Raw genomic sequence first — 18,143 nt, 5'->3', positions numbered from 1 at the left:
TTCTCAAGGACGTCAGATCTGCAGGAAATGACGAGAAATCAGCAGGTTAACAGTCACATCCCACCAGTATTACTGATTCCTAGATCCGCTCAACCCACTTACAATGACCACTACTCCCCCAACCAGGTCAGAAGAATTATGCATGCATCTATACATACATACATGCATGTGTGCATCTATGCATGCATGTGTGCATCTGCATGCATGTACACGCATGCGTGCATCTATACATAAATGCATGCATACAGGCACGCGTGCATGTCCGCATACAGGCACGCGTGCATGTCCGCATACAGGCACGCGTGCATGTCCGCATACAGGCACGCGTGCATGTCCGCATACAGGCACGCGTGCATGTCCGCATACAGGCACGCGTGCATGTCCGCATACAGGCACGCGTGCATGTCCGCATACAGGCACGCGTGCATGTCCGCATACAGGCACGCGTGCATGTCCGCATACAGGCACGCACGCATGCCTGTACGCATACAGGCACGCACGCATGCCTGTACGCACAAGGCACGCATGCACGCACATAGGCATACAGCCACGCATGTGTGTACGCATACAGGAATGCGTGTACACAGAGGCATGCGTGTACACATAAGGCATGCGTGTACACATACAGGCATGCGTGTACGCATAATGCGTGCATGTACGCATAATGCGCGCATGTACGCATAATGCATGCACGCACGCATACAGGCATGCATGTACGCATAAGGCATGCACTCACGCATAAGGCACGCACGCACACATGCATGCACGCACAAGGCATGCACGCACGCACACATGCAGGCATGCAGGCACGCATGCCCGCACAAGGGCATGCACGCATGCCCGCACGCACAAGGGCATGCACGCATGCCCGCACGCACAAGGGCATGCACGCATGCCCGCACGCACAAGGGCATGCACGCATGCCCGCACGCACAAGGGCATGCACGCCCGCACGCATAAGGCATGCCCGCACGCATAAGGCATGCACGCATGCCCGCACGCATAAGGCATGCACGCATGCCCGCACGCATAAGGCACGCATGCCCGCACGCATAAGGCACGCATGCCCGCACGCATAAGGCACGCATGCCCGCACGCATAAGGCACGCATGCCCGCACGCATAAGGCATGCCCGCACGCATAAGGCATGCCCGCACGCATAAGGCATGCCCGCACGCATAAGGCATGCCCGCATGCCCGCACGCATAAGGCATGCACGCATGCCCGCACGCATACGGCACGCATGCCCGCACGCATACGGCACGCATACGGCACGCATGCCCGCACGCATACGGCACGCATGCCCGCACATAGGCATACAGGCACGCACGTACGCATACACGCAGGCACGCATGTACGCATAAGGCATGCATGCATGTACGCATACAGGCACGCATGCATGTACACATGAGCATATGCAAGCAATGAAAAATTTGGCAGATGCAGCAGCTTACCTCGCTGAGTGATGTCAGATGGTGTCCGAGCGAAGCGAAATTCTTCTCGAAACGCGTCCAAACGTCAGGATCCTCTCCACACGTTATTTTGCAATAAGGCGCACAAATCTGCAAAAAAAAGACAGGTTGCGTCAGGTGGCGTCACGCAAATCTCAGGTGACGTACTCACCACACGTAGCGCACAAATCTTGGGTGTTGTCTCCACACGTAGCAGCGCACAGCGCACAAATCTCTGGTAACCGCGTCTCCACACATAGCAATGCAGCGGCATGCTGGGGATCGTGCTCGTGGACAATGCAGCGGCGACCATGCATGCAGCGGCATGCTGGGGATCGCGGCGACAATGCAGCGGCATGCTGGGGATCGCGCTCGTGGACAATGCAGCGGCGACCATGCATGCAGCGGCATGCTGGGGATCGCGGCGACAATGCAGCGGCATGCTGGGGATCGCGCTCGTGGACAATGCAGCGGCGACCATGCATGCAGCGTCATGCTGGGGATCGCGGCGACAATGCAGCGGCATGCTGGGGATCGCGGCGACAATGCAGCGGCATGCTGGGGATCGCGCTCGTGGACAATGCAGCTGCATGGCGACAATGCAGTGGCATGCTGGGGGATCGCGCTCGTGGACAATGCAGCGGCATGCTGGGGATTGCGGCGACAATGCAGCGGCATGCTGGGGATTGCGGCGACAATGCAGCGGCATGCTGGGGATCGCGGCGACAATGCAGCGGCATGCTGGGGATCGCGGCGACAATGCAGCGGCATGCTGGGGATCGCGCTCGTGGACAATGCAGCGGCATGGCGATAATGCAGCGGCATGCTGGGGATCGCAGCGACAATGCAGCGGCATGCTGGGGATCGCGCTCGTGGACAATGCAGCGGCATGCTGGGGATCGCGGCGACAATGCAGCGGCATGCTGGGGATCGCGCTCGTGGACAATGCAGCGGCATGGCGAAAATGCAGTGGCATGCTGGGGATCGCGGCGACAATGCAGCGGCATGCTGGGGATCGCGCTCGTGGACAATGCAGCGGCATGCTGGGGATCGCGCTCGTGGACAATGCAGCGGCATGCAGAATTGGCCGCCTCTCCGCCAATGCGCGCAGGGGAAGTAAGAGCGCAATTAAATGAGCAGATGCAGCAGCTTACCTTGGCTTTTAGTAGTCCTGTGTAAAACGTCCGCTGGCAAATCCACTTGCGCAAAAGATGTAAAACTTCCGCTGGCAAATCCACGTGCGCAAAAGAAATAATCACCTTTGGCAAAAGCACAAAAAAAACCTGCCAAAAAGCACAAAAAAAACCTGCCAAAAAGCACAAAAAATACCTGCCAAATCAATAACTCTCTGTGCCACACACGAGTGGCATGTAAACCGCGGGCAAGGCACAATCCTGTGTCCACACGAGTGCATGGCAAGGCACTGAACATGTGAAAGCGCGGGCAAAGCACAATCCTGTGCACGGCAATGCGCGGGCACGCCGCTGTTGGCTGAATCGGCCGCACAGGAGAACTCAGGCAGCACAATCCTGTGCACGGCAATGCGCGGGCACGCCGCTGTGTCACGTGGTGCCGATTCCAGCCAGCTGATTGGCTGAATCGGCCCCATAGGAGAACTCAGGCCTCCTTTGGTAATATGCTGTCTGCAGCAGTCCCATGTCCTGGTCAGCAGCAACCAGGAAGTAGAGTGGCTGTGGAACAATTTTAGGTAGTGGAAAAACCCCTTGAAAAGGAGAGTCGTTGCTTTTCATAAGGATGATATTGGTATTGGATAATGGTCCTTCAAGTAAATACAATGCCGGCAGTTTGCCTATTACATCAGAAACCGCACCTACACCACATTGCAGGGGTCCAATGGGAGACAGAGAGAGCCCCTCCCTCTATCAGCCTTTTACATGCCGCGGACCAAGTCGGATAAAGGGTTAAACATAGGGGATCGACGGTTTCTTCGGTCCCCACTGTTAGAGCCTGTCCTGACTGTCATCCGACAGCCGAGCTCCTGCTCTCCCTGGCACAGGAGACTCGCGCCAGGCTTCTCATGCAGCTGCCGTCAAAGATGTATAGGCGGTCGCTATGGGGTTAAATCAACATGATGTGCAGGTAAAATCCAGATGTAAACTGTAAATGGTGTAGAAATGTGAACCTGCATTTTTAAAGGTGGTTGCAGATGGACTTCTTTATGAAATCCCAGTTCCGGAGGTTACCATATACACTTTCACATCACCCAGTACTGGAAGCAACCGCTCCGTTGTAGCCCTGCAGTTATGTTGCTTTGAGCACCAGGCTACTAACGAGCTCTTCAGATATTTTAGGAGTAGTAATGAAATATTAGCTGTAATAGTGGGGTTCCCATCCCCTCACCTCCAAAATCTTTTTCTGCTTGGCTGCCCTGGCAGCTTCACGCTGTGCGGCATATAAAGCCTCTTCTTCTAGTTTTAACTTCTTCTCCTGTAAGGCTAACTGCACATGAACAAAATAATAAGGGTTAACAAAATCAGAACCTGTCTAGCTGCCCTCACTATTAGAACAGAACAACGAAAAAGAAATACATGCAAACCAAAAATAATTAGACCTACATATATCAACACGCATTAATATCAAGTACACTTACGCCTTTCATCAAAGGGTTGTCCTACAAAAATACCGCATCTAGTGGAGTCCAGCCCATAATTAGAAACTTTGTAGTTACACTTAAAAAAATATATATATATGTCCAGATATTCCAGGAGCAATGTTAAAATAGCGCCATCTGCTGTTTCTATTGAAGAGCCTTTCTGTGTCCAGTCTAGCACAATAACTATTCCAAGATGGTCACACCTAGTCAGTCTTTCTTCTCTGCAGTAATGCTGTCTTAATTGCTCAGCATCTCTTTAGATATCAGAGAAGACACAGCGACTTCAGAAGCAGCTGCTCACCACACCGGGGGTCCCTCCACATACCCAGCGGAGCAGAGAGAGAAGCAAGGCTGAGCAGGCTAAATCAGTTCCAATATGGACACAGGTGGCGCTATTCTAACAATAGTCCTGGAATATTTGGGGAAACATTTAGGTGCAAATACAAAAAAAAATGTTCATAGCTTAAGGGTTGGATGTAACTACAAGCAATATTTTCCTGGGACAACCCCTATAACATTGAATCTATACCCAACAAAAGGAAACTCCTGAATAATTGTAGTGCAATTTTTAATGTTTTTTCCTCATTTTTCACTTGTCTGTTTTTACAGTGGGGAGATTTAAAAATATAGTGCAAAAGAAAAGTCTTTCAGAGGCTCTTTGATTGTTATGGGCAAAATTCATTTTTTAACTCAAAATTACTTTTGATAACTCAGAGCATAAACATTTTCTATAAAGTCATTTTTTTTTCTTTTTGCAATAAAAAGAAACATAACCCATGTCACTCATCTGTCACAATGGTACTACACATACATAGCTACATCAAAGGTCTAAGTCACAAAGTTGATTTAACAGTCTAGACCAGGCCAACAGTGAATAGTCTCCGATTTCTGTGCCTTTTCATGTTGTACATTTATATTTATATATGTCCCATCCAAATCGGTTTCATTATGCCTGAGGAAGGATCCTGAGAGGTCTGAAAGCTTGCAATAACATCATGCATTTTTGTTAGCCATTAAAAAGGTATCATATCTACAAAATTACTTGGTTTCTCTTGCTGGGAACAATCATATTTTAGTCCATGTAAAAGATATGCATTACAATATTTGAAACAGCATCACAGGTTACTTCACAGGACTCAGTCCAGAGAAGCTGGGAATACTCATGACAAAGGAGACTGACCAACATGCACTGCCCAATCCCCAGAGTGGCAGACAAAGGGAGAGTCACAGGAGTCAATACTCCATAGCCAGTAATTCTCAGGGCCATACAACGATTCAAAACTTTCAAATTTGTGTGAGCACTTCCTACTAAAAAAAAAAGTTCGAAATTTTGCATGGTGGAACATATTTCCGAATCAAAGCAAAAAGAGAAGCCAAGAAGGACCATCGTCCACGAAGCGAAAAAGGTGTCGCCCACATAGTGAGATTTTCTCCACAATTGGGTCTCTAAGCAAGCCCTTAATAGATGAGGCCTGTCGAACTGCCAACAGCTCAATGTCCAATGCAAATAGAAATGGAGACAAAGGACAACCCTGTCCGTACCCCTTCCAAGTCACAAGGATCCCGAGACATGGAGATTCATAGCTCTCTGGCACTGGGAGACTCATGCAACAGCTTCACCCACCCCGGCCATGAAGTGTGGTTCACAGTTTAACTTATCCAAGAGCACCCACAGATATTTCCATTCAATGTAATTGAAGGTCTTACATATATCCAATGACAGCACAAATCCAGGGAAAGAGTTCCCCTCCGCTGCTGCAATATTAAGATGCACATGCTGTAGATTATCAGTGGCAGAAAGCCATAAGTATTTATTGTAGGCATCTATACTTCTGATAGTAAATGTATTTTGATTGCTGTTGCCACTTTTTGGTTTCTGCTTCTATGTATGTTGCAGCCATGGTTTAATGTGCACCTATATATTTCTATTGAGATATATTTCCATTGGGTAGTGCTGACCTATTTTATCCTTTTTTATACAAATATTGTGAAGTTTTGGCTGCCTTCACCTGGTCGTGCACACCTGCTGCACATTTACCTTCTGTCCCTCCTACTGGACAATATGAATGGTATCCTACCCTCCCTGGTTTTATTTGTAGGCTTAGTCCCAAGAGAGGAGCATTCTGAGAGGTAGGAACCCAACTTTCCCAGGTTGAGATTTACCACCTGGTATTAGCGTTAGGACCCATCTGAGAGCTTGGTCACCTGGACGTTGGTAGATGGGCCAATGTAATTCGATCGAATTATATACCAAGAACCTTGCATTATTTAATGTGGCTAGAGTACTGATTATAGGTATGTATACCTCTGATAGTACATTTATTTTGCGTGCTGTGGCCATTTTTTGGTTTCTGTTTCAGTGGCATAAAGCCTGCTCAACGAGGATGAATTAAGAACAGAATAACTTCATGCAGGTGGGTAGATAAAATTTTTGCAAGAATTTCAGTATGAGAATTTAATAGAGGCATTGGCCGACACGAATCTGGAGACAGAGGGTCCTTTTCGTGCTGCAGAAAAGGATTGGGCAGTTAGATTGCAACACCCTTTTGTTCTCAAGGAAAATAAACTTCTGCTATAGAAGTCCATCAGCGCTTATTCTTCTGACCCCATTGTGAACACATACACACTTGGCCTTATCTATGAAAGGAACAGTTATCTAATATGCACTGCCAGCTCTGCTCACACCATCATGTCTTCCCTTCTTATTCCCATGACTGGTATGAGGGGTTCTATTAACTTATAATGGGATCTTTCAGGTTCCTGTAGTTTTGACTGCAAAAATCTTGCCGTAGAACACAAATTTAGGAATAAGAGAAAAAAAACTGCAACACTGAAGAACCAGAAAAAATGCAGATATGCTTTTGGAGTTAAACTTTGCAGCGGATATCCATTATCCTACATACAAATGTGTTCACAATTGTAGTTAAAGAAAGCGGTATCTTATGAAAGAAAAATCAATGCATATGCTACAGTGTGATGATAAGCAGAAAGCCTTAGAGGTGGATGCCATCCAATAGCATTCTGAGTGTCACATATTACATGTACTTCATAAGCAAATAAGGAAGATTAAACAATCTCTCTCCAGCGCCACCCATTGGATGGCAGCATTCCTTCAAATCAATGCTTGCCATCCAACAGGTGGTGTTGCTGAGGTATTGTTCCATCTTCCCTATTTGCATATTACCCAGAGGAGCATAGAGGGCCTTATAAGTCTTCTCACTCACTTCTTGGTGCTCTCCCTGAGGAGAGAGGATACCCCTCCTGACTTATGTACTTCATAATCACACATATTTACTATTCATAATGAACTGGGCATCAAAGTAAGGAAACAGGTTATCAGATTTGGGCTGCACATGACACCTACGAGGGCTGTCGTGTGTGGTAACAGGACACTTGTCGCTGTATTCCTGCATATTACACCCTATAATCAACTTTTTATTGGGGACCATTCAAAGAATAAAATTATAGTTCTATAAACAAAACCCATCACCTCTGGCCCGCGAAAGTGAGATGTGTGATAAGTATAGTGAAGGCCTACTTTCACCTCGCTCGGAAAACAGATATTATTCAGAGTCCTCTGGGTGGCGCCATCTCCCATTCAATGGTCTATAATTCTGGTAACAGACAAAATCTTCGCACAAAGAAGAACAAAACTAATAGGAAATCAATGTAAGCATTAGACTGCAAACCTTGGCCATAAAACATTAGGATATATTTATAAGTACTGCCAGAGGAAATTAAAAAAATGCCCATTCTGCAGCTTACTTTTTGCAAAGGAGCTCTTAAAAGCAGAGCCTGGAACTGCCTGACCGCTATGAGCAACTGCTTCATTTTCCAACTGCAGAACTTCTGATACATCCCCACTAGAGATGAGTGAGTGTACTCACTAAGGCAAATTACTCGAGTGAGTATCGCCATTTTCGAGTACATGCCTGCTCATCCGAAAAGATTCGGGGGCCGGTGGGGGTGAGCGGTGAGTTGCGGGAGTGAGCGGGGTGGGGGGGCTGGGGGAAGAGATCTCGAAAATGCACACACTCGCTCGAGTAATTTCCCTTAACGAGTACGCTCACTCATCTCTAATCCCCACCGTTCTGTAAGCACAGATTGTAACTCTGACTGATATTCTCGGGTGTGTGAAACAGTTTTTTTTCGATTCATCCTATGAAATTCACAGAACTTTAAATCGCCTCTGAAGGTTCATTTACACGCAAAGATAATTTTTCAAACGATTGAAAGTTTTAGCGATCTTTTTGCATAAAATGTTAATGGCCAGTTATTCCTATTAGCACTTTATCATCTTCATTTGCACGAAAAAGGGCCCCCAGGAGCTGTTTGCAGAGCTTAATCCCACAACCAGCTGCATTGTTCTTGTTTGGGCTGCAGGCAGAATACAATGTAATCTCCCGCTGAGAACACAACATGCAGTCTGTTAAGAGACACTATCTCTCCAAGGCTGAAGGATGGATTTTAAGTTCACCTTAAAATCATCATTCAGACACAAAATGCACAATAGCAGCGTTTACATGTAACAATTATCGCTCATTTCCGGTCATTTGAACGAATTGTGAGCGATAATCGTAAAGTGTAAATGGGTTTTAAAAATTGTTTCATTACATATCCCAGGAATCACAGATAAGTTGGGCTGTATTGAAAACATTCACTCAGAGAAACTTCTTCAGAAGACCACTCTGATCTAGAGAATTATTAATCCACCGATATAATGTACATTGGGCCGCTTTGTTGGGAAAACCAACCCTACAGCAAACGATTTTTCACCTTTGGAATTTTGAGTGATCATCACAAGAATATTCACTGGCCATATAAGAAAACTGTTGTGAAGGTGTACATAGGCTTTAACAGGTCTTATAAAATGATGGCTTATCGCTGCTAATAAAATCTATCACTTTATGATTAGAGGGGTCTGAAGTCCGAAACCCCCACCGATCCAGAGAAAGAAGAGACTAATGCCTGGTTTAGACACAACTATTATCGCTCAAAAGATGTCTTTTGACCGATAATCGTTGTGTGTGTTTACAGCGCAAGGTGATCGCTTAAACGGCAGTTTGATTGACAGTTTTGAGCAATCACTTTGCGCTCCGAGTGGGGTATGCAGAAGACAAGCGGGGCCGCTTGTCTTCTGCATCCAGCTGTTCTCTTCCCGGAGCGCCCAGCTGTTATACAGCTGAGCGCTCCAAGCGGGGTATGCGAAACACCGCTGGTCGAGGTGTTCACGGAGCGCTCAGCTGGTGTACAGCTGTGCACTCCAAGTGGGGTATGCAGAACATAGCTGGACTGCTCTGTTCTTCATACCCCGCCTGTGTTCAGGGAGCGTGATACAGCAGAAACAATAGCATCAGCTGTATCCTGCTGTAAACTCCTGATAAGGCTGATTGTTCTCTTTCAGCATGCTGAAAGAGAATGATCAGCGACTCGTTAACGAAAACTGCACGATGTCAGTGCAGTTAGACCCAACGATTCTCGTTTAAAAGCTGGCTTTGAGCAAGAATCGTTGTGTCTAAACCAGCCTTAACGAAGAGGGAACTAACTATATATGAAGATCTGTAGTTTATTGAGAATCGTTGGAGTGATCCTTTGTAGTTCAAATAGTTTGGGTAATACGCAGTGTAATATAGGGGATTCTGCAAGCAGGCTTGTAGTATAGGGTCGCTGCATAAGCCTTTTTTTGTATTCTCAGTACAAAAGAAGCTACTGTATTTATTTTAACCCTTTTAAATGGAAGAGATGTAGATAGAATTCTTACCTCATTCTGTATTTTGATATCCTCTACTTTCTGTCGCTCAGTAATGGAGTTGTAGTGCCTTTCCTTGAGGTCCGATATTTCTTCTTCGCTTAAAGGTCTGAGAAAACAACAGCTACATTAAATCTTGAGTCTTTTTATCAGTCAGTGGTTTTATCTGGGCACATCCCAAACAATACTTTGCACAGAGAATACAAAACCGTTAGAGAATGTAGATGGGTAAGCAGCTATAGTTCTTTACTACTAGATTCTTTAGGATAACAATGCCATGAACCAGATTGCTCTCCACCTGCAATGCACATAAAGCCCCATTTACACGCAACGATCATCGCTCAGAATTCGTTCAAACGATGACTTTTGAGCGATAAATAGTTGTTTGTAAACGCTTTCATCTTTCACTCTTCGGCTGAACGATGAGTTTTAGGTGAGCATAAAATCCATCGTTCAGACGGAGAGAGATAGCAGGGGCTGCACAGTGTGTTCTCCACATGAGCAGCTGATTACATTGTATTCCTGCAGGAGCCCATGCAAAAACAATGCAGCTGAGTGCAAAGTCCAAGCCACGTGCTGGGATTTGCCAACAGCTGCTGGCGGCTCATTTACATGCAAACGGAGCTGATAAAGTGCTAATGGGCATTAGTGCCCATTAGTACTTTATGCAAAACGATCACTAGAACGGTCAATCTTTTAATAGTTTGAAAGATTGTCTTTGCGTGTAAATGAGCATTTAGGCTGTAGTTTTTGTGTGGTTTAAGTAAACGGAAATTTTAAAATTGCTATTCACACAGTGCAGAAAAAGGCCACTGCAGTTTTTGGGCAGATTTTAGTGTATTTTTTCCCCTGACCTCAAAAAATAATCCACCAATAGCATAGAAAGGAACTTCAAAATATTCCCATATTTGATCGATCCATATACAAGGAGGAATGAGGTACACTTTTTTTTCCTAGTACTAGTTTTCAGGGTCCATGGAAAAGCTAAACTGCTGTCACATCTGGCCGTCCTTCAGCTTCTACTCTATCTTGTACATGACCGTGAGCTTTATGTAATGGACAACGTTTCCACTTTTGAGAATATCCATCGACACACAAAAACAGATTTAAGAGGTCAGGGACTCTATAAAGATAATTAGGATGTGTGCATGATGTTCAGGCAGCTACATGCAATATTCCCACAGTAAGGGCCCTTCTACACTGAATGATAATGGGTTAGACTCTCGCTGCAATCTGTGTAAATTTCAGCAGCGATTGAACGATACTTCATTTGTTGCTGAATTTCTGCAGGCATAACATTTAAACAACGATCGGCCTGTGCAGACAGACAGTTCATCTATGAAGGACTGCCTGTTTACAGTGAATGGGGGCCGGCTGGCAAAGCGATCGCTGCCGCACTCTACTTCCATTCAGTCAACGATCCTCGCTCCTGTGCAACAACACAGGAGTGATCGCTGGGACGTCTGTCGGGTGCTGAAGGACCCTAAGAGAACAAGTACTTCCCAAGTATATGTCATAACACGTCCAAGGTTTTCATAAACAGCAAATTCTTGCAAGGGCTCCATTCACGTCTGAATCCTGGCGTTCCCAACTGTGCATGGTGACCCCAGGGACTTATAATGGGGTCTGTTTTGACAGCAAGAACAGCTATACATGTGTGTCTGACAGAAGCTGAAGGGGTTTATAGCTGCGAGAGCACTGTAAGGGCGCCTTCACACTGGCAAGAAAAATCAGGCAATTTTCTTGCGATGCGAGAGTGAATGAAAACGCATGATTATGAAACCAATGAATTTCAATAATTTCATTCTCATTTGCAATGCAGCGTGAGAGAAAAAAAAAGAAAGAAAAAAACATTTCACTGCATATTCATTCTTTTTGCTAGATTGCCCATTGTTTCCAATAGGACCAGCAGCAGCACTGGCCCGTTGAAAGCAATGGGAGAAGATCGCGATCCCCTGCTGCAGCTGTGACATCTGAAGCAGGGGATTCCTTCAGCCCCGCAGGGATGCGAGGCTGTCGCATCCAGGGTTTTCACCTTGTTCTCAATGGGGCCGGTGGCAGAAATAAAAGGAACCCCCCCCGCAGGGATGAAAGGCGTTTTACTTGTGAAAATGCCTCGCATCCAGGGGTTTTCAGAAGGACTGCAAGTGAGCTATCGGGCCATGAATCACAGCTTGATATCGCCCTCGCCAGTGTGCAGTCACCCGGCGCTGATTTTTTTGCATATCTGCAGCAGAGATTTCAACCCTTCAATTAGATTTCAATTGAATAGGTGAAATCTGCTAAAAATCTGCACCAAAATTCAGTTGATGTACAAATTGGGCTTTTCTACACCAAATAACTGAAAGCTTCCAAAAGATCCTATGAAAGGTCATCTACAGCTACAGTGGAGACAAACCTGCCCGACCGTGAGCCATGGTGAGGCAACAGGATATTTGACAGGCAGCCTCTTATACAGAAGTCTGCATGCTTCTAGAATTAAAATGCATAAGCTCTTGTGAAGAAGAGAACATTAGCATCCCCTAAGGGAGACCTCCCAGCCCGTCAGCTGGCTCAGCTCGTTTGTGTAAGCATATTCTAGTAACACATTTCACCAAGTTCCTGAGATTACCTAAAAAAATAAAATGAAAGCAGGCATGGAGAGCTCAGATATTTAGGGAAGCCGCAGCTAGAGAACGTACATGGTGCTAAATACTGGGCCTTCATTTACCAAACCTGCAGGATCGCTTTTTCAAGGTGTTATTACTTCATTAACCAAGTGTCTGCTTGTATGTAAGAGAAGCAGTTTCAAAGTCTAATAAGTTATGGAACTTTCAAACATACTTTGTGTTTTCATTCATCATCATTTTCACTGTTACTCAATGATTACGTTTTATTTCTAAAACAATACACATACCCCCTAAGGCCTCCTTCCCACGAACGGATTTCCGCCGCGTAATTCGCGGCGAAAATCCGCTGCGTTGCCCGCAGCTATTAGGTTCTATTGAACCTAATAGCACAATGCTCACGATGCGTAATTCCAGCGCGGAATTACGCACCGCGATTTCTCCCGTCCTCACCCGCAGCATGCTCTATTTTCTGCGGGTGAGGACGGGCTGTACGCACTGACGGCTTCCATTGCAGTCAATGGAAGCCGTCCGTTCACGCTATCTCCCGCTGTAACCAGCGGGAGATAGCGTGAAAAAACGCTTTCCCGCCCACCGCCGCGCGTCATCTGACGCCAAATGACGCGGCCGGCCGCGTCACGTGACACGGCCGGCCGCGTCACGTGACACGCTCGGTGACGCGGCGGTGGTGGGCGGTGACGGGCGGTGACGCGGCGGTGGTGGGCGGGGAAGCGATTTCACGCTATCTCCCGCAGGTAAGTATAGGGGCTCTGGGGGGCGCCGTGACGGGCTTCACTGCGTAATATTACGCGGCGGACCCCGTCACGCTCGTGGGAAGGAGGCCTAAAAGTAAAGGCCCATTTACACGCAAAGAATCTTTCAAACGATTGAAAGATTAAAAGTTTTAGCGAACATTTCGCATAAAGTGTTAATGGACACTAATGTCAGTTAACACTTTATCATCTTCATTTGTGTGTAAATGGGCCACTAGGAGCTGTTTGAGAAACTAGTATGTGGGCTGGGCTCTGCACACAGCTGCATTCTTCCCGTTGGGGCTGCCAGCAGAGTACAATATAATCTCCTGGCTCCCACTGAGAACACAGCATGCGATCTGTTCAGACAAAAAAAGTGAACGATGGTAGCGTTTACACGTAACGATTATCGCTCATTTGTGGTAATCTGAATAAATTTTGAGCATTAATGATTGGATGTAAATGGGAGTTACATAAACAGTGTAGCATAGAGAGGTTACCAAGATGGCAGATCTGGTGCTATTGTTAGGCTCACAACTGCCATAGCAATCCATTTGCATACCATGACCATGTTGTACGTGTGGTGGGGTCAGGGTGTGCACGATGAGGTGGGTGACAGGGGGGGGGGGGACCCCCTCTGTCTAACCACTTAGATGCCCTGGTGCCCCTATTGACTACAGCACCGAAGGGATTATCTCCAATCCCAGCACTTATGGCAGGAAGAGTGCCATGTAATATACGTGATATGTAGGAGGCATTTCTGATATTCTACTGCTCCATGGACTGCGAGGAGCAGCTAGGGAGGCAGTTCTGGAGAGGTTTCATATGTTGTGCAGGCTTTTCTCTGGTTGCACCACTCAATGGTCTACCAACATAAAAGACAGCTTTTGTACTTGTTTTCAGGAGGTTCAGAAGACACATGAAAAGCAATTGGATTATACTTTTTTTTTTTTCCATTTATTTCATCTTGGATTTCAGCCACTGGAGGTCACACCCAGGCATTACATTTTATAGATAAGGCATCAGTAGAAGTCATTTGAGAAGCCTTGGTCTAGCAGAATGCCTAAAGCGGCTCCAAGGTGAAGGGTAACACAGATTAAACTGAGTTCATCCTTACTTAAAATATCAAACAAGTTCTAAAATGGATAATGTACCTTTGGCTGCTTCCTGGGCTTTCCCCCTAGCCAAAAAAACAAAACATAATGCATTACTTCAACTTCTACATAGTTCAATATTACAACTCTCTTCCTGTAGATCATGACTATTTTTGCACGTCTGATGCATGAACTAACCTCAACACTAAGGCCGCCTGCAGACGAGCGGGTCGGATCCGGCAGCGAGAATTCTCGCCGCGCGATCCGACCCGAGTGCCTGCAGGGACGAGCGCGTACTCACCCGCGCCTGGCGGCCCCGGCTCTTTCATGTTCTGGCTGCCGCGCAGCCGGCGCATGCGCAGACCGGAGCCGGCGGCCGGGTGAGTGCGTGCCCCGCAGAAAATTAGGACATGCCGCGGTTTGTTTGCCGCACGAGATTTCGCGCGGCCAAACCGCGGCCATCTGCATAGGAGTGCGTATTTTAATGCACTCCTATGCAAACTTTCAGCGGCGGAAATCCCGCGGCGGGATTTCCGCTCGTGTGCAGGCGGCCTAAGTAGTGTCACATTTTTGCCTGAGAAAGAAAATTTAAAAAAAACAAAACAAAACACTTATCTATTCCTTCCCAGGCAGCCTTCTCCTGGCTCCTCTAGCTGGCCGAATCCTCTTCTTCCTGTGACATCCGGCCAGCTGGAGGTGAGTTGACCCGGAGGACTGGAGGATCCAGGAGAAGATCGGTGAGGAGCAGATGCGGTAAGAAGACTGACAGGAAGGAATAGGTAAGTATTTTGTTTTTTTCTAATGACAGAACCCCTTTAACCACTTCCTTGAGGCTGGTTCAGAAGCTGAGCATGCGAAATCCACAGCGGGAGCCAACTGACTGGTAGTCAGCCTCCCATTGTTAACCCTTTATATGCAGTGATATGTTTTGAGTGCTCCCCTCTGTGATGTCATCGGCTCTCTGCTATGTAATAGTGCAGCCACACAATGCGTCTAGGTCCGCCATGGCCTATGATAGCTGCTGTAAGCAATAATACATTGTAGTACAGGACTACTGCAGTGTATTATCATAGTGATCATATGTTCACCAGTTTCAATCCCCTATAGAGACTGTTAAAAAAAAAAAAGTAGTGGAAAAAAGAAAAAACCAAAACAACTTTTGCACTTTCCCTTTTGTTAAAAACATTTGTTATTGCTGCATCGATAAAGAGCTGTACAACAAATATACTTTTTATCCGGCACGGTGAATGTTGTAAAGAGAAGAAAAATAAAAGAAAAAAGTTAAGTGGGGCTAAAATGCTTTTATTGTTCATTTCATCTCCCCCCCCCCCCAAAACCACACAATACAAGTGTACCACTAAAAACGACAGCTCATCACGCAAAGAACAAGCCCTCACGAAGCCCAGTCGACAGACAAATAAAAAAAAAAAAAAAGTTGTGAAACCTTAAGGGCTAATGCCCATGAACGGATTTTCACTGCGGTTCCCGCAGCGGAATTCTGCTGCTATTAGGTTTTATTGAACATAATAGCTCAGTGCTCAGATGCGCGATTCTGCCGCGGGAAAAAAAAAATTGCGGCATGTTCTAATTCACCGCGGGAGGCCTCAATTAATATAGTATTAATGGAGACCTCTGGATTTCTGCGTCGGAATTACGCGTTTGCTCGCATGCACTCGCGTTTTTAAACGCGGTACTCCTGCGGTAGAAATCCGCGGGCGTATCCCAGTCCGTTTTGGTATTTCCATAAATCGGACCAACTCGCTGAAAAAAAAAAATTATTTTAGCATGTCATTTATGCTGTATGATTAACTTTTGGTGGGGCGTGGGGATTTTTCTCATTACCCAAAAAAAATAAATAAATAAATAAAAAATAAGCTTTCACTGCGTTCCCTACGGCTGGATTATCGCCACAAAAACGCCCGTGGACCGGCACCCTAATACAGTTACAGGGGGGGTTATAATATAGGATCTGCAGATCAGACACCTCTGAAGCAGATTTATAAACACTGTCTCTGCTGCATGTAGCAACCAAACAAGGACAGTTTTAGTTTTAGTCCATTTCATAAATGTCCCCCAATATGTGATGAGAAGTTAAACAGCGAGTCCTAAGAGGAAGATAATACAAAGGGTTAGGCGCATCATGCAATCAAGCTTTCAGATTTATTTTATGTCCCAGTGCCATGGTCTTAATACAGGTTCATGTAGATGACCCCCACCCACCTGATAGCCCTGTTGGATGCACATCTGTACCCCACCGCTCTGGTGAGATTTCCAATACTCCTATGCCCACATGGGAAGTGTGAGAGCAGTGTGGTGGTCAATAAGTGGTCTTGTTTTCTGGCAAACACAAAGATACCATGCATACACACTTACCTCATCACTTTCTACCAGGTTTTCAAACTGTTAGGAAATAAGCACAAATATGTTAAAGATTGAAAAAGTGTATATAGATATTCTCAATTCAAAAAGAGAATCCAGACATCCCAAAGCTCCGTTCTCCTGGACACATAACATATGGGAAGCGCTCAAAATCCAGATTCACAGAAAGAGGTCCCATACTAGTGACCATGTGTAGAACCGAACACACACAACTCAAATGGGTAATAATGTAAGTTTGTCTGTATGGGACCTTGGAGGGATAGCCTCAGTATGTCCCATATTGTTTGTACACTAGATTTGGTCACCGCTGGGCCGAGAGCCGTTGGCGCTCCAGGGATATGTGGGACCTTCTGACTGTTGTCATTTACCATCCAAGGCTTATGTGGATTTCATTGGGATACCATCCGGTGTGGCACAACCGATGGGTACTTTATTTCTATTGGCCATTCATTATGGCACGCTGCGAATTGCCATCCGCGAGCGGAGAATCGGGACAAGGGAACGACGCTTTCCAAAGCAACGCTATGGAAAGCTTCAGACAATGTGATTCACCAGCGATTTACCACCCACGAAATCACGCCCGTGGACAGGGGGCCTTAGGAGAACCTGTCAACAGATTCATGCTGCCTGAACCATGGAATTGCAGAATAAAACACACTCTGAAGTTGGCTTGTTTGACTCAGGAATGCAGTTCACAACTCGGAGGCGGGCGGCACTGCTTCCCCCTGACTGCAGCATGCTGACAGACAGCCCTTTCTTTGCTTGCATGTATGAAGAGAGCTGTCAGTCTGCATGCTACATGTCGGGATTGCCTGGTATGGCCGCCTCCGACTCAAGCGCTCCGTTCCAGAGCAAACAGGCAAACTTCAAAGCATGTTTATTCGAAGCACATCAGAATAAAACGTACGTGAGGCACTGTGCAGATCTGTCCGGGGCCATGTTGCCTGGGGTTCAGGCAGCATGAACCTGGTGACCCCTTTGAGCAATCTGTCTCGGCCGTGTTACCCGGGGTTCAGGCAGCATGAACCTGGTGACCCCTTTGAGCAATCTGTCTCGGCCGTGTTACCCAGGGTTCAGGCAGCATAAACCTGGTGACCCCTTTGAGCAATCTGTCCGGGGCCGTGTTACCCGGGGTTCAGGCAGCATGAACCTGGTGACCCCTTTGAGCAATCTGTCCGGGGCCGTGTTACCCGGGGTTCAGGCAGCATGAACCTGGTGACCCCTTTGAGCAATCTGTCCGGGGCCGTGTTACCCGGGGTTCAGGCAGCATGAACCTGGTGACCCCTTTGAGCAATCTGTCCGGGGCCGTGTTACCCGGGGTTCAGGCAGCATGAACCTGGTGACCCCTTTGAGCAATCTGTCCGGGGCCGTGTTACCCGGGGTTCAGGCAGCATGAACCTGGTGACCCCTTTGAGCAATCTGTCCGGGGCCGTGTTACCCGGGGTTCAGGCAGCATGAACCTGGTGACCCCTTTGAGCAATCTGTCCGGGGCCGTGTT

The 18,143-nt window shown here is 46.8% G+C and overlaps 1 protein-coding gene across 2 annotated transcripts in view; it reads right to left on the bottom strand.

Moving 5' to 3' along the window:
• AP1AR (adaptor related protein complex 1 associated regulatory protein) overlaps window positions 1–18,143 on the bottom strand; it is a 48,836-nt gene that overhangs the window by 15,828 nt on the left and 14,865 nt on the right. The window contains exons 3-6 of one of the 2 annotated variants that reach the window (XM_066573839.1): window positions 16,640–16,666; window positions 14,327–14,352; window positions 9,827–9,923; window positions 3,813–3,911 (exon numbers count right to left, since the gene is read on the bottom strand). In XM_066573839.1, coding sequence (XP_066429936.1) covers window positions 3,813–3,911; window positions 9,827–9,923; window positions 14,327–14,352; window positions 16,640–16,666 — 249 coding nt within the window. The remainder of the gene's footprint in view (window positions 1–3,812; window positions 3,912–9,826; window positions 9,924–14,326; window positions 14,353–16,639; window positions 16,667–18,143) is intronic. The other variant, XM_066573840.1, reaches the window with a different exon arrangement.

The sequence above is a fragment of the Eleutherodactylus coqui genome, chromosome 7, assembly GCF_035609145.1.
Source record: "Eleutherodactylus coqui strain aEleCoq1 chromosome 7, aEleCoq1.hap1, whole genome shotgun sequence".
Classification (NCBI taxonomy): domain Eukaryota; kingdom Metazoa; phylum Chordata; class Amphibia; order Anura; family Eleutherodactylidae; genus Eleutherodactylus; species Eleutherodactylus coqui.
This window is presented reverse-complemented; position numbering and strand designations above follow the sequence as displayed.